This window comes from Sceloporus undulatus, chromosome 5 (assembly GCF_019175285.1).
Source record: "Sceloporus undulatus isolate JIND9_A2432 ecotype Alabama chromosome 5, SceUnd_v1.1, whole genome shotgun sequence".
NCBI classification, from domain to species: domain Eukaryota; kingdom Metazoa; phylum Chordata; class Lepidosauria; order Squamata; family Phrynosomatidae; genus Sceloporus; species Sceloporus undulatus.
In genome coordinates this window covers 81,020,873-81,038,131 of record NC_056526.1, presented here as the reverse complement: position 1 = coordinate 81,038,131, position 17,259 = coordinate 81,020,873, and the positions used below count along the sequence as shown (strand labels likewise).

Genomic DNA, 17,259 nt, shown 5'->3' with positions numbered 1-17,259 from the left:
TAAAAGACTGTAAAACTACAAATCCCAGGATTCCATAGGATGGAATGGTATCATTTGCATTATTTCTACAGTGTAGATGTGTCCAGAGTAGGTGTCACATTTGGTAAAATGAGCGTTAAGATTTAGTTTACAGAAAATAAATTCTACTTAGCCATTGGGAGAAGCTGTTCATAAGAGCTGTTCAACAGTGGAATAGATTTAAGTGACTGCAGGTCATAACCACAAAGGAAGACAAGGCACTGCAAAATGTAGGACATTCAAGGAAAATATAGGGCATGACAAAGTAAAAACTGTAAACACTCATAGGAATACAGGTATAAATTTTGTGCTACTCAAAATTGCTCCTGGACTGAAGGCTGATGTGTATGTAGGGTATGTCCTGGAAAAGGAGGACGTCTGATCACTGCTCAAACCACTAGGCCAGGCTGGCTCTCTTAGCATTAGTGCCCAAAACGCGTATTTCTCAGGCCCACAACTTTCCTTCTCTGTGGCCACCTGGCACTGCAGAAATAACCCAGTTTGACACCACTTTAATTGCCATGGCTCAAGGCTATGGCATTCTGGGGACTAGTTTGTTGTGGCACCAAAGCTTCACCTTTTTCAATGTCTGGGTAGGAAAATGGTAGTGCTGGCAACTTTTTGGTCCTTCCCCTCAAAGAAGTACTGAGAGGAACTGGGCTTTGGAGGATAGGAATGAAACGTCTCTGTATGTTTGACAGCTTTTTTGGGGTGGGGTTGGGTTTTAAAATCAGGCATTGTGACCATAGGACCAAAACTTAGGTCTTCCAGATGTTTCGGACTTCCATTCCCAGAATTCCTGACCATTGGCCAAGCTAGATGGGGCTTCTGGGAGCTGAAGCCTATAGAGGACCAAAGTTTGGGAACCACAAGGCTATATAATCAGGGCTGACTTAGGCTGCCTCTGCACTGTAGAAATAAAGTGGTCCCCAAACTGTGTCCTTTAAAAGACTTTGGACTTCATCTCCCAGAAGCCTCAGCCATGTTGGCCAATGGCTTGGGATTCTGGGAGCTGAAGTCCAAAACTCCTTAAAGGGCACAGTTTGGGGACCGCTGCCCGAGGCTAGGGAATGTGAGGCGTTCCTACTTCTCTCTCATGAGGGGGCCACAAACTACAGTCCCTAGAACAGTGGTACCCAAACTCTGCCCTTCAAGAGAAGTTGGACTTCATCTCCCAGAAGCCTCAGCCCTGTTGGCCAATGGCTTGGGACTCTGGGAGCTGAAGTCCAAATCCTTAAAGGAGGAACACATTATAGCCTTGAGCCGCCATGGCAATTAAAGCGGAGTGCCCTTCCTTCAGGCTCAGGGAAGGCGAGGCAGGCCTCCAGGGGCCGTCCTGTTCCCGCCCTTTGTGAGCTCAGCTGGGCTCCGCCTTAGTAGGCCTCACTCCTTCCTTCCTTCCTTCCCTCCCTCTTGGCTGCGGCCTAGTCACCAAAAGAGGTGCAACGAGGGAAGGAAGGAGGCAGGGATGCTGGGGGCTGCGCGGCGGCATGTGGTCTGCGCCTTGTCCGGCGGGGTGGACAGCGCGGTGGCGGCCCTCCTGCTCCGGCGGAGAGGTGAGCCCGACCCCGCTCCCTGCCTCCTTTCCCCTCAAGTATGTTCTCCCAAGGCTCCCATCTTATCCCCCATCTTCCCCTCATCATGGACATAGTCAGCATCTCCTCTTCTCCAGGAATACAGTGTCGGGGAGTTATAGTATCACACACACACACCTCTACTCAACAACAACAACAATAACCCTATGATAGCTTCGCCTCAGTGTGGCCATAAGTCAAAACGATTTAGGTCTAAAACACACTGCAGAAATAATCCATTTAGCCGCCTAGGGAATCCTGGGAATTGTAGTTTTGCGAGACCTTTACCCTTCTCTGTTAGAGAGCTCTGGTGCCACAATGAACTACATTTCCCAGGATTCCCTAGCACTGAGCCAGGGCAGTTAAAGGGGTCTCAAACTAGGTTATTATTTCTGCAGTGTGTTTTGGAACCTCTGAGGCACATAACAGCAACACAAGGTACATCATGTGCTGATACAGGTTGAGTGAGTCCCTCTTCTTATACGAAATGCTTCAGCCCAGAAGTGTTTTGGGTTTTGGAATATTTGCATACATCATATACATCTTGGTCTGGAGATGGGACCCCATCAGTCTAAATATGAGACCCTCATGGAGTCATGGGACTTGTAGTTCTGTAAGGGACATGTGCTTATACAGATTGAGTCCCCCTCACCAGAAATGTTTGGGCCCAGAATTGTTGGATTTTTAGCTGTGAGGTTTTGGAATATTTGCATATATAAGTCATGATGTACCTTGGAGAGGATCTAAACATGGAGTTAATGTTTCATATACATCTTATACATGTTGTTGTGTTAGGATTCAAAGATATAGCCGCGTTAGTCTGTAGAATCATATGCAGAGAGCTCTTGTAGCACCTTCGAGACTCACTGAAAGAAAGAAGTTGGCAGCATGCGCTTTCCTAGACTACAGTCTACTTCCTCAGATGCTCCACTCCACTAAATGCATCTGAGGAAGTAGACCCAAGTCTATGAAAGCTCATGCTGCCAACTTCTTTCTTTCAGAACTCTCTGCATGTTGTTGTCCTTTCAAGTCATTTCCAACTTATGGCAACCCTAAGGCATGAACCTATTGTGGAGTTTTCTTGGCAAGTTTCTTCAGAGGGTTTTTTGCTATTGCCATCCTCTGAAGCTGAGAGAGTGTGACATGCCACCAATGGGGTTTCACGGCTGAGCAGGGGTTCAAACCATGGCCTCTAGAGTCATAGTCCAAAGCTGAAACCACTACACCACACTTGCTCTATACACAGACCCCGAAGGTAACTTTATATGGACTATTTTAAAATAAATTTGTGCATGAAACTAGGGCCTGTTACAGACTGTCAAAATAAAGCTGCTTCGGGTCTCTTTGGAGGTATGCTATTTAAATGATGCATGCATCCTAAGAGTCCAGAGGTCGCACCGAAGCCACACTCCATTCCTAAGCACCGGAGTGCAGCTTTTGGTGCAGCTTCCGGATTCTTAGGATGCATGCATCATTTAAACAGCATACCTCCAAAGAGACCCGAAGCAGCTTTATTTTGGCAGTCTGTAACAGGCCAAAGTTTGTGCACACTGAACCATCAGAAAGCAAAGGTATCACTGTCTCAGCCACCCATGTGGGCAGAGAAGGCTAAATGTCTCACAAAACTACAATTCCCAGAATTCCCTAACATGAGCCAGGGGAATTAAAACTGGGTTATTTCTACAGTGTGTTTTGGACCATAATCGTTAGTACTTGTCTTAGCAGCGTGAGAATAATACAGCCCTCCAGATGTTAGACTACAACTCCCAACATTATTTGTGAACCAGCATGGCATAATGGTTTGAGCATTGGGCTATGATTCTGGAGACCAGAGTTCAATTCCCATCTTGGCCATGAAACCCACTGGGTGACACTGGGCAAGTCACATACTTTCAGCCTCAGGGGAAGAAGGGCAAACCTCTGAACAACTTGCCAAGAAAACCCCATGATAGGTTCACCTTAGAGTTGCCATTAGTCGGAAACACCTTGAAGACACACAACCACAACCCTGATCCTATCATTTCCAATGCTCTCTGGTTTTAGGATTGAAATACCTTAATGTTTAGGATTGTATTGTGAATTAGTAGCCTGAGGTTTACCAAATCTTATGCTATCAACTTCTTTCTTTCACTTAATCTCAAAGGTGCTACAATACTCCTTCACAGCTCAGTTTTGTGTTCATGCTTTGTTTTGATAGAGATTTACGTAGATTATATTCAGTACTGTGTATATTGGAGTTGACGGAGATTTTGAAAGTCATTATTTGCAATTATAGTTCCAAGGCATGCACTCCTGTGGTTCAGAGTTTGTAAAAGTTAACCTTTCCTTGAAAGTAACAAACTTAGATGCTTTAAACACACATATACCTATACATACAAGCTGTCAACTTGTGGTATGAAATGCAATCTCCATCCATGCACTTCTTTAGTTCAGCAGTAACATAAGTCAGCATCTAAACTATGTTAATATTCTACTATTTAGGAAGGCTACACCCTTCCTGAGCTATAAAAGTGACTAAAATGTTACAATTAAGCCATAAAAAGAGTGAACATTTCAGGAGTAGCCCTGTTGACCATTAAGTGAAATACAAAGTACTCCCATTCAATGAGTGAAAGTATCCCTTCTTAGGTTGCTATTGTAATACAGTTGGCCCTTCACCATTTGCAAATTTGGTTGTTTGTGGATTAAACTGTTTTATTTAGCTTGTTTCAGATTTTATTTGTTTCTGAGATATTGTTTTTTCATAGTGACAAACTAATGGATCATTTAATTTGTAAGGATTTTCCAAAGTAATTCTTCATTTAATTTCTTTCTCTCTGGTTTTCTTCCATAGGATATGAAGTGACAGGAGTTTTTATGAAGAACTGGGACATGGTGGATGAAAAAGACGTTTGCTCTGCTGACAAAGACTGTGAAGATGCTTACAGGGTTTGCCAGACACTTGGCATTCCATTTCATCAGGTTTCCTATATAAAAGAGTATTGGAATGATGTGTTTAGGTAAGGGGATTGGTATTCACTATCCATCAAAACAGTGTTAACCAGAAAGCTATATTTTGATTTGTTATAAATTTGTATAGAAGCAAAATTTAAACAAAAAACTGCTGTTCTATGGGGCTTAGAATGGTATATATAGCGCACCAGCGTTATATGCAGGTGTGCTATACACAGGTTTGAGCATACGGGGCGCAAGGGGTGGTGCGGCCCATTTGTATGAATGGGGCGCGCTCCTGTGGCGTGTGCCCCATGTGCTGCCACCGGGCCGCCACGGGCACAAGTCCCATTCATTTGAATGGGGCTTGAGCATCCACGTTTTTTCTCTTATGCGGGGGGGGGGGGGTTTCCAGAACGAATCCACTGCGTAAGAGAAGGGCAGACTGTACAGTATAAGATTCCCTGGTTGTCTCTCTACCAGATAATAGACTGGATGCAGGCTGGCTTGGCTTCAGCAAGTCTGTTAAATCGTGTTCACTCAAGACCATCCCCTGGAACAGGAAATATCCAAAAACGATAATGAGAATTAAATGTCACCATAATTTAAGTTTTTTTTTTTACTTATTGTTGTAGATGAGAACATATTCATGAATGAAATGTTCCACTCCAATATTTCTAATTTTCATATTTTGATTTAAGGGAAGGCACTGTTTTATTGCTCCCACCACAAGTCTTCATGTTTCTGTGCCGTCAATATATTTCCTATAGTAGTCCATATTAACCAAACATGATTCCCTCCTCCTCCTGCCAAAGTTGTTGGCAGCAATTTTTCTTTCTTTAAGGCACTGTGGCAATGTAACAAAAAGCATGATGACTGTCATGCACTTGCATCCTCTTAAAATTTCCTTAGGCTATGTTCTTACAGATGACAGTGTATAGGGTAAGGAAAACAGATTGACCACCTTTCTGAGCAGAGCAGTCTTAAACCCTTTGGATGGCTCTTGAGTATTTTAGAATGTGGTTGAAGTGTCCCCTCCAGTGATGTTGTCCTTTTTTCCTCCTGCCCAACAACCTCAATTATGTTTCTGAAATGTTCTGTAGTCTGAATTGACTACTAGGTGCCTTCCCACCAGTTGATTATAATAAACACCAAACTATGCAGTAAGTGGTAAATATCAGAAAAATTGGCATATTGTCGTGGCTTTGGGATGAGTGGTCCAAGCACAAGCAAAAACAATGTAAGCAAAATCAAGTCAGGGAAAATAGCTTACTCTATATACTCGACTATAAGTCCACCTCATATATATGTTGAGGACAGGTTTTTAGGTCCAAAATTATGGATTTTTTATGACCCATGGATAAGTTTAGGTTAAAACTTAGGGATATGAAACAAGGATCTAAAGAAATTTCAGCAGGCATAACTGTGCTCACACTAAAGCCTGGATAGATGAGAGAACAGAGGGGAGTCAGTGCTTCCAGGATAGATTACCTTCTTGCCTTTCACCAGGGGATGGTTCCTTTTTTAAAATAAGAATTAAAGTGTAGTACTTATATTAACCTGTGGATAAGTTGACTTAGCTTTTTTGGGTTAATGTTTTGACTAAAATTTCTAGACTTACACATGAATATATACAATACTTAGTTTTTGCCATGTTGCTTAGGTGAAAATCATTAGACATTTGTTTTTACACACAATAGGTTACAACCTTGTCCCTATTTCCTTGGCAATAAAGTCCAATGAGTGTACTAAAATTTATTTCTCATTAGACACGCATGAGATTGTGTTGTAAAAAGATTATTGGTGAGCCCATATAGTAAGAGTTCCCTTAAATATCACCACACATAATACTAACTTTCAAAAATACAATGGTTCTAAATTATGTTTTGCAGCTACCTCTTAAATGAATATGAATTAGGGAGGACTCCAAATCCTGATATTTTATGCAACAAGTACATCAAATTCAATTATTTCTTACATTATGCTGTGGATAAACTTGGTAAGTTATTTTTCACTCACTACATATGAAAAATTAATAAGAAAATTGCAACTTTATGAGGAGTAAATAAGTACAAATAATGGATACAATAAGCTTGTTTGTGTCCTTTGATGAACTTCCTCAGGATTTTAATCCTCATTCATATGGATTAAAAAACAAATCAAATTCTTACATTGATTTTCTGGAGTATTTTCTGATCCCAGGAATAAAATGCTCCATGTTAACAAGTGTTTGTTGAGTCCAGAATGGAGGGGTATTACTTAATATTCAAGCGGCCAGAGGCAAAAAAGGAGTCTTCACATGGGGTAGAACATTTGTTTGATGAGCCGAACTTGACCTCTTTTTCTGCCCTCAAAATAGAACCAATATAATTTTATGCCCTAAAAATACTACCAATTGTGGGATACAGACCACCCAAAAAGGGCAGTCTGCCAGTGCCTTGTTTTGCTGCGCGAGGGAGCCACAGCGGACAAACTGCACAGTTCCCTCGCGCAGCAAAAAGAACCCACAATGATGCTGGGATATGTGGATTCTAAGCGTTCGTCACGTCAAAATGGCGGTGCCTGTGTGTACAGGGTGCCGCCATTTTGATGCCCTCATCACATGCTAGGGGTGAGGTACATATGGGCGGTGTGCCCTTGGCCAACCCCTAGCACGTGACAAGGGCGCACTTTAGGCCCGTCTGGAGAGGACCAATGTTATTTTAACTGGGAGATTAAAAAAACCCTCCTTGTCAACCTTCCAAATTAAGAAATGGGCATAAACCCTGAAGGAAAACACCTGTTTTTATTTATGTGAAGGAAGACATGGCATTGATGTTGTCATGTACTTTTTTACTCCAGTCACGTAATAATGTCTGGTGAAGTAAACATTCCCCATTGAAGGGCTGGGTGGGCATCTTTTAGGAATGCTCTAATTGTTTATTCCTGCAGGGCAGGGGGTTGAACTTTGTGGTCCCTTCCTGATCTAAGATTCTCTGATTCTAAGATTGGCTTATTGTCTTTCAAGATTTAAATCTGTAATCCTATACCTACTTACTTAGGAGTAAGTCTCACATAATTCAATAGGGCTTTTCTTATGTGTAGAGTCTGTAGACTTATATATGATTAAATTGTACATTTGTCATAGTAACAAAACACAATTCTGTTGTATGTAGAATCTGTTTTCCACGATTTTTGAAGTACTGTATATCTCTTTCAAGTCTGTACTAGTGTGCATTTTTCAAACATTGCAGGAGCAGATGCAATGGCGACTGGTCATTATGCCAGGACTTCCCTGGATGATAATGAAGTATTTCAGCAAAAATACATTCAAAGACCACAAGGACTCTTCAGAAATAGATTTGAAAAAAGAAATAGTAAGTGCCTCTCTTGTTTATATTTGCATTTCATATCATATAGTAAAGAACAAGGAGTATGTGGTTCTCCAGCTGATGTTATGACATGGCTCCCTCATCTCTTAAGCCACAGTACAGAAATCTGAAGTACTGTATCTGTTTGGGAAATACCTGAAGTAACTGATAAATGAGGTCCAAAACCTTACTGCAGTTTTTATTTTGATCCCACTGTGTAACATTCTATGATCAAACAAAGGAATTTGTATAGCATGACATACAGACTCCTTATGTTATAGTTTAGATTTTGTTTTGTTTTACCCTCCAGATTATTAGTATTTTAGATCCCAGAAACCTCACTTGACGTGGTAAATGATTTCAGGAACTGTAGATCAAAACATTTGCAAGGCAAAAGGTTCCCCAATCCTGCTTTAAGTTATAGGCAAAAGTATAATGAATTATAAATGTAACACTGTTTCATCTCTCCTCTTTTCATCCCCCTTCCCCCCTCCCAATGCAGCTGTAAAGCTTCTTCAGGCAGCTGATCACAATAAGGACCAGACTTTCTTTCTCAGCCAGATTTCACAGGAAGCCTTGAGGAGAACAATTTTTCCTCTAGGAGATCTAACAAAAGACTTTGTAAAGAAGATTGCTGCGGAGCATCACCTCCACCATGTACTTCAGAGGAAAGAGGCATGGTAACACTTAACTGCCCAGTCCTCAGAGTGCTCAATGGGGCAGTGCTCACTAAAGGGATTTTGAAAAGCATCTCATGGTCCAAATCTGTTGCACTGTTTGTAAACCATTTCTGGTAGTTATTGTTCAGTGGAGAGACTAGCTTCTGTAACATGTTCCTCATGAGTATTTAATTGATCACATGACACCCATATACATATACACATGCAATCCCTTTATAGTATTTATCATATGCTGATGTATAATGTGTAATCAAAGCACTCAAAACTTCAATAGACTATCGTTTTGTGCCCAGCATGGTGCTGCTAATTTGCAGCAGTAGTTTAAATATATCTTCACTCTGTAGGTGCATCAGAGGGTGCTTCCCATTTCTGGTTCAATTGACCTGCTGAGCCTACATCTACATCTAATATAATATGCCATCTGAAATTGTTGCATGCTAGAATCATGGATATTTTCTTGGCTCTTGCCATAGCAGCCTTTATGGATGGCATGTGTCTTGGAAGAGATGGTCACAAGAAGTGTGGTTCTTCTTGTTTAAGATGACACTGTCTGTGAAGGAGAGGTTGTAACTGAGATCAGCCTGTTATTCTAATGGCTATAATTTTGTGCAGTTATTTTCTGGATGTAGTACTCCATTGTTTTGGAGTTTTACTGTTATACAGCTCAGTAGGAATTGAGCAAGAATTAGTTATTCTAACTCCCACAGCAGGCATATGTAAGAGTCCTCTGTTTAACAATTTTTATATGACCTGAATAGCATTTACTGTCTTTCTGAAACTCTTTATTACTACATTTGTATTTTGCGCATTAGGGTGAAATTATTCTTTTTTTGCTTCCAGTATATTTGTAGATAGAGAATCATGGAGTTGGAAGGACCCTATGGGCCATGAGGCCCAACCTCTTGCTCAATGCAGGATCTCCAGCTACAGCAGTGATCCCCGAACTCTAGCTTTCCAGGTGTTTTGGACTTCAGCTTCCAGAAGCCTCAGCCGTATTGGCCAGTGGTCTGGGATTCTTGGACTTGAAGTCCCAAACTCCTGGAAGGCCAGAGTTTGGGAATCACTGTGCTAGAGCATCCCCAGCAGGTAGCTATCCAGCCTCTTTTTGAAGATGTCAAGAGAAGGAGATGTCACCACTTCTCTAGGCAATTGGTGTCATTGCTGATTTGCTCTCACTGTCAAGCAATTCCTTCTAAAGTTCTGTTGAAATGTACCCTCCTGTCACTTAAAACCATTAGACCTAGTTCTAACCTCTGAGACTGCAGAAAACAAGTCTCTGTGTGGCAGTCCTTGAGGTATTTAAAGAGTGTGGTCATGTCACCCATAAGTCTTCTCTTTACGAAGCTGAACATGCCCAGGTCCTTCAATCTCTCCTTGTATGTTTTGTTCTCTATCTTACCATTCTTATTTTCTTGCTCTCACCTTGCTTCAACTTGTCTATGGCCTTCTTAAAATGAGGGACCCAGAACTGAATGCAGTTCTCCAGATGAGGCCTGACCAGAATATAGTGGGACTATTACTTCCATAGATTTGGAAACCATGCTTCTATTAATTCAGGCTAAAATATTATTTGCCTTCTTTGCTGCAGAATTACACTGTTGGCTCATGTTCAACTTATGATTAACAGTACTGCCAAGGTCCTTTTCTCATGCAGCACTGCTGAGCCATGTATCTCCCATCCTATACTTGTGCATTTGCTTTTTGTGGCCTAAATGTAGAATCTTGCATTTGCATCTATTGAATTTCATTTTTTAAAATTTCAGCCCAGTGTTTTAGTTTATCAAGATCTTTTAAAATTCTTTCCTTATCTTCCAATATATTAGCTACCCCTCCCAGTTTTGTAACATCTTAAATTTGATAAGGATTTCCTGCACCCCATCATCTGAATCACCAATAAGAAAATATTGAACACTGTTGATCCCAGGACATAATCCTGCAACAGTCCACTTGAGACCTTCCAGTTTGAAGCTTGGCCACTGATGACAACTCTTTGAGCATGGATTTCCAATCAATTATGGATCCATCTGAAGGTGTTTTCATCTATTCCATGTTTAGTCAGTTTGTTAATCAGAATATCATGGACAAATAAGTCTCCCATGCTACTAACTTACGGTTTTCAAAAAGTCTATACTTTTGAAATGTTGATCAGAGATTCCTTTCTTGTGTTTCATTTTAGAGCATGGGAATCTGTTTCATCGGTGAAAGGAATTTTGAAAAGTTCATTCTTGAGGTGAGAAATTACAGATTTACAACATCTATAAAATAATATGCATTAGGTTTGCATTTTCAAAATGCGCCTTTATGTTGGTGCTTTTGCTTTGTTTGAAATTGCTGGTTGTGCCCCAGCAATAGGTTTTACATCGAGTTATTTTTCTTGTAGTATTTAGAGCCACGTCCAGGCAACTTTGTTTCCATTGAAGACAATACAATCATTGGAACACACAAAGGTAGGCATGAATTTTGTCATTCAGCTGATGCTGTCATAGTAAGCATTGAGGTGCTGGTGCTCAACAAAGGGAAAAGTGATGTCTGAGGAAGTTGTGGATGATATCATCCTCTCTGCCTTGATCCTTTGATTTTGAGACCCTTGGTTCTTCTATTTGTTATTGTTGTATACACCTTCAAGTCTTTTCAGACTATCCTGAGATATCCTGGGGTTTTCTTGGCAGAATTTGTTCAGGAGGGGTCTGCCATAATTTTTTTTCTGAGGCTGAGAGAGTATTACTTATCCAAGGTAATCCAGTGGTTTTCTATGGCTGAGTAGGGATTTGAACCCAGGGTCACTCAGTCCACTATACCATGCTGGCTCTCTAATTGGCTTTGCTGAGCATTAGCATTTCACTAATATTAAATATCTTTTGTGTTTGGAAAATGTATTTTCACTCTTTTTGTCTTTTAAAAACCACGCTATGTAATGTTAAGATTTTGTCTGCCAATCTTTTCTGGCTCTGACTTTGAACAGGAAGCAGGTATCCCAATGAACAGTAGCATGTGGTGCCTCTTCTGAGTTGTCCCATCTAACAATGGATTAGAGTCCTTGAGCCCTAAGGCCTGCAGAATGCCTCTCCCATCCCTATGGTCACACACATCTGGCTTTCAAAGCTTCAAATCGGGTAGTGAAGTATGCTCTCGTGTTATGGTTTTATTAGACAATGCGTGGTTGGAAAATGGGACTTTCTAAAGTTAACCAAAGTTTGATCCTTTAATCCTTTAATAGTTAAACAGTACAGCAGTATAAATATAAACATGCTTAAGGAGGCATCTGTTAATGCTGGAAATTAGACCAGACATGTAAGGAAGAAGAAGGATTTTCAGAAAGAAAGGGAGTGTAATAATTGCCGGGCTTGGCCTTGGCCTTCAGCTGTGTGTGAGGCTTTCTGTGGAAGGGTGGATTCAGAAGCTTTGCCTTGTTTTTCTCATTCCCTATGGATGTTCTGGCCTAATTCCACATGGCTAAGAGTCTGGATGGTGCTCCTTTAAGGGGTGGCTGGAATTCTGCACCTGGAATCTTCCTTATCTGAAGATCCTTAATGCAGGAAGTGTGGTGTGTGTACTTCATGTTGCATTTCCATTACAGTGAATCCATTCCAGGTTTCAGTAAGAACTATAAAGAAGCTATCCAAAATGCTGAATCTGTTTGAGGAATGGTCACTATATCTACTTTGTTTTTTTTTATTAGACCACTGAGATCTAGCAGCCAGAGCCTCATACAAAAGATATACACTGAACATTAAATATTGTACATAACGCATACATCTAGAAATTTTAGTCAAAAATTGACTCCCAAAACCTGGGTTGACTTACCCATGGGTCAATATAAATACTGTACTTTAATCCTGAGAGCCAGCATGCTGTAGTGGTTTGAGTGTTGAACTACAACTCTGGAGAAGAATAGGCTTCAATTCCCAGCTTGGCCGTGAAACCCACAAGATGCCCTTGGGCAAGTCAAATGCTCTCAGTTAAAATCAGGCAAAGTTATCACATTAACGTTAAAGGCTGTAATAACTGGTAATGGAGTTTTCTTTGCTTTGCCTTTTCATCTGTGACTGATCGCTTCTCCAACTTATCACACATTGTAGTTCCCTTCTCATTCATCCACTTTATGGCGACTATAAGGTGACCCTGTCTTAGGGTTTTCTGGGGCTGAGAGTATGTGACACACCCAAGGTCACCCAGTGCATTTCCATGACCCAGTGGGAAGTCCATCCCTGATCTCCAGAGACGTAATCCAGTGCTCAAACCAGTACACCACACTTGCTCACTGGGATCTAAGATAGAACCTGCTTAACACTGCAAAGTTGACTTTAAATGGATGCTTCATAATATATTTACTATTGATCCCTCTGTGTAGTTTTGTAGAGAAATGAAACAAAACTCACATTTACTACTAAACACTGGCTTCTAGTTTACTTCATTCTCTACATCCTGGTGGGTTTATCATCTGATAAAGAGTTTATAATCCAAAACAAAATGTTGGCAGGATACTTTTCCCCCCAAATAGTTGAAATAACTTTTATAACAACTTCCCTTGTGAGATTACTGTGAAATCCTCATACACTTATAGTATTTTCATAGAATAAGATTGGATTGTCTCTGCCATCTCCTCTAATGCTTGCTAATTTGTGGTTTCATTTTCAGGTGCTTTTCTTGACAAATACTGTTCCAAAAACCTAGAAAAGAAAAATGTAATCATTGATAGTTACCTTCTTAATATTCACAAAGTTCAACCCTCAGTATCTTTGTAACGTTGTTTGAATATGTAGAAGGCTCTTCTGAAAAAGGTGCAAATGGAAGATTGTGGTATTGGCTGGAACAAGGCTTAAGCAATATTGACAGAATGGTTTTTGAATTCTTATTATGTTTTTCCTTTTTTAAAAGGTTGGTTCTTGTATACATTTGGACAGAGAGCCAGGATAGGAGGCCTCAAAGAAGCTTGGTTTGTTGTAGATAAAAATGTAGCCTCTGGGGATGTCTTTGTGGTAAGTCTGCTTACACTTGTACTGTTTATGATTTCTGCCCTAAAGAATGTGGTTATTACTGGCCTAAGATTCTTGGCTTTTGCTTACAAAGGGGAAAGAAAAGCTGTTAAGTGGGGTGGTATCAACATGTTACATTACATCCTGTTCTAACGGGCTCTTGGTTAACAGAATATGGAAAAAGATGTTGGCGCTCAGTAACAAAATGGCAAACAGTGAAATAAATTATCAGGCAGTTCTGTTTCAAAGTAGTTTCACTCCATCTTGGAGCTAAGTTAGGCTAGTTGCACCTAACTGTTGTAGTTTATCTTTGATCTACTGCAAATATATTTACAGTTACTACTCATATTAAGTGCTATTAATTTGATACCCAGAACGACAAAATTTGTCCAGTCTGGACACGTTCACAGAATCCCCTAGCCTTCATAGCCACTGACCGTGCTGGCTGCAGGATTCTGAGAGTTGTAGTCCAAGAAGTTCATTTTCTACCCCTACATTTAATTATGATTAATGGTACAGTCCCTTGACTCCCTATGTTGGGAGAAAGGCGGGATATAAGAAAATAAAATTCTACTACTACTACTACTACTATTAGTCTTATTTACATATTACTAAAAATCATAATGATGAAACACAAATATAGGAGCCTCCCCCTTCAGACGTTATGTTCACCACTATGAGCTGATTCTTAACCATACTGTAGGTGTTGTTCAGTTGTGGCCAAGGTGAGCAAACAATGGTTTAAGCTTTTTTCCTATAGTGCCAGGGCTTTCTTGTTTTAGAAAGCAGCATAATTAAAATGTCAGACAAGTCTAATAGCACAGTTTTTGGTGTCTCCTTAATTTTGTTCTGTGATAAACCCCACATCACATTTAGCAAGATTGATGGGTTTGGAAATGTACTGTTTCTCTACACTAAAAAGGGGCTGTGAATCCACATTTCTTCAACACAATCATTGGACTCATTTATTTAGAACTAAGGTCAGAGTCTAAAACAATCCTGTAATGAATATCTGCAAAATTGTTAGCTTATAGAAATGTTTACATTTCCACTAACGCACATGAGAACTTTGTGTTCGAATGTAATTGGATTACAACCCTCATCATCTTTCACTATTTGTTATTTGTTATGTTGGCTAGGTTTGATGGGAATTACAATCCCAACAACATCAGAAGTGGCACATATTCCCTGTCCCTGCATTACGTCAAGGTTACACAGTCCCCCATTTGTAAAATGGGACTATGAATAAGCTACTTCACAAGATAGTGATTACAAAGAAATGTAGAAATGATAGAAATTACAAGTAGATATTGTTGTGTGGCTAATTACTTGCTTCAGTTTGAATGCAAAGCACCTTTCCTGTTTTCACTTTTGATCCTTTATACTGATTTTCCAGTTTGCCTTTTGCTAACATTTTCTGTAATGGCATGGCATGCTGAGTTGTATCTTGAATCCGTTATACCTATCTTAAGGCACCTTCTAGAGAGCACCCTGCACTTTACAGAGATCTCTTGCGGACTAACCGAGTGCACTGGATTGCAGAAGAACCACCAGCAGAGCTGATTCGGGACAAAATGATGGAATGTAATTTCCGCTTCCAACACCAGATGGCACTAGGTGACCAGCCTTTGCTAATTTAACCAAACTTTCATTGTAAATTCTCAGTGGTCAGTGCATTTCATTTTTTAAAAAGGAGGCAAATATTATTATGCACTGACATTTATTCAGTTTAGCGTCTAACAGCATCTGATACCATTGAAGGAGAATGCAAATGCCATTGGTTTAACTCTATATTCTTCAATTTCACTTTTAGTGCCATGCACATTAACTCTGAATCAGGATGGGACAGTATGGGTAACACTGGTCAAACCAATATGGGCTCTTACACCAGGGCAGGTATGTACTCACCTTGCTGCCTGTTTTTTAAACTCTCTCTGTATTTGCTCTGACTTGAAATATCAGTGGTGATATTTTTGTTCCTAATATTTGAACTTTGAAAACTGATCAGATATAAATTGCAGTTCATACTTCATTACTTTCTAATTTGGTCTGGTACCCTGCTATAGATTCTTTCAGTAAGTGTTTCTAAGTATGTTGATAGGACTGGGTGGCTAATAACTGATTGAGACAGCATCACATTTGGGACTGTGTGTGTGGGGAGGAGGACTGACAGTCTGATCTGGTAGATCTTTACTTGGAAGTGATTTCCACTGAGTTCAGTGAGATATACTCTCAAGTAGTTATAAACAATGATGAAAGAGTAAACTTACCTCAAGAGCACATGTGTTTTGTGTAGGTCTCAAGTTCAGCTCATGGATTCGCTAGTGGATTTAGGGTAGCATAATTGGAAAAGGATCTCTGTTTGAGACTGCCTGTCACTAAGAGCAGGTAGTGTGTGGGCAATATGGGCCAATGGTTCATTTGTAAGGGGCTTTGAAAAGGTGTGTCTGTTTGAATGGATTATCTGGAACTGCAGTCTTTGTCTGCTTGGTTATGCATTTTCTACCCACACTGTAGCACCATGTCAGAACTACACTGTGGAAAGTAGCACAATAGCTTTCGGTAACTGACAGGTCCTTGCTCAGAGTGTTTGTTTAGCTGCAGGCTCTGTCAAGGTGGAGTGTTAATACCCAATTACTCATCTGGGTCTTGTGGAATTTTTCAGAGGGATGTGCAAATACTCAGGCACTAGATTGCAACCTTAGGACACACATTCCCTTGAAACCTGTAGGTTTTAAGTACATCTATGTTTTCTCAGGCACAACTGAACTATTTGTGGCTATTTAGATCCATGGTTTGTGTGGGCAGCCAACTTTGAGCACTGCAAGATGAATTTGAAACTGCAAGCTTAAAAAAATAGTTTATAATGCATCATGAAAACTTGAGTTTCTTGCAGTACTCATTAAATTGTGGGTTCTACATTTGGTCTAATTTCCAATGTGATTTCTTCACTGAATTGTAACAATTTGGCTTATGTTTCAGGGGTTGTCCTTGTGGGCCAAAAAGCCCAGCATCCACCTGGCCTTGCATCATTTAGATTAGATGATACAGGCCAAAAGCCCCAGGAAAGGATTGGGCTCAATCCTGCCTATCCAGACACGGATCCAGAGGATCTGGTTTGATCCCAGGGTAAAGAGGCTTTACCCCAGGGTAATTAAACCCTGGTTTTCTACTGTTACTACTCCTACTACTAGTAACAACAATAATAATAATAGGCTTTGTATTACTTGTTTCTAGAATATCTTCAAATGCAATGCAACTCCTTCCGTTTTATCTATTTAGAAGATTATGGCTGTGATACTGTATCACCTGCCTAGCTAGATAGCCAACTTAGTTGCATAACTAAGTAGGATCTCCTGGTCTGCCTTCCTTGCCCCAAGTCCCCACTTACTGGGCAACAGCTGCTATGAGCAACAGGAGTCTGTATGCATGTTACACGAAAACAACAAACTGATGTTCCCACCTCTTCCCCTGAGCGATGTCTTGTATAAAAGTCAGAAGCAGGGACCCTCTCACAATTCCCCCTTCATTACTGAAGAGGGCTGATGAAACTGTCAGTCATCTGCTTCCCAATCAGTCATCTGCTTCCCGATGCAGGGATTGTGAATACAAACCAGTCACGAATGTGTAATTATAGATTATGCTTTTGTGCCTTGATAAATTCTGGCCAATTTATATAATTATAAATGCCCTAGTTGTGTTGTGCAGAGGGGTGGGATAAATATAAATT

General features: G+C 40.4%; 1 protein-coding gene across 2 annotated transcripts in view; it reads left to right on the top strand.

Moving 5' to 3' along the window:
• The first annotated feature begins 1,374 nt into the window (after positions 1 to 1,374).
• TRMU (tRNA mitochondrial 2-thiouridylase) overlaps positions 1,375 to 17,259 on the top strand; it is a 20,045-nt gene continuing 4,160 nt past the window's right edge. Inside the window, exons 1-10 of one of the 2 annotated variants that reach the window (XM_042469924.1) lie at positions 1,375 to 1,574; positions 4,426 to 4,591; positions 6,416 to 6,522; positions 7,757 to 7,879; positions 8,376 to 8,548; positions 10,730 to 10,783; positions 10,934 to 11,000; positions 13,432 to 13,532; positions 15,002 to 15,146; positions 15,343 to 15,425. In XM_042469924.1, coding sequence (XP_042325858.1) covers positions 1,487 to 1,574; positions 4,426 to 4,591; positions 6,416 to 6,522; positions 7,757 to 7,879; positions 8,376 to 8,548; positions 10,730 to 10,783; positions 10,934 to 11,000; positions 13,432 to 13,532; positions 15,002 to 15,146; positions 15,343 to 15,425 — 1,107 coding nt within the window. In that variant the 5' untranslated portion in view covers positions 1,375 to 1,486. Of the gene's footprint in view, positions 1,613 to 4,425; positions 4,592 to 6,415; positions 6,523 to 7,756; positions 7,880 to 8,375; positions 8,549 to 10,729; positions 10,784 to 10,933; positions 11,001 to 13,431; positions 13,533 to 15,001; positions 15,147 to 15,342; positions 15,426 to 17,259 lie in introns of both variants that reach the window. The other variant, XM_042469925.1, reaches the window with a different exon arrangement.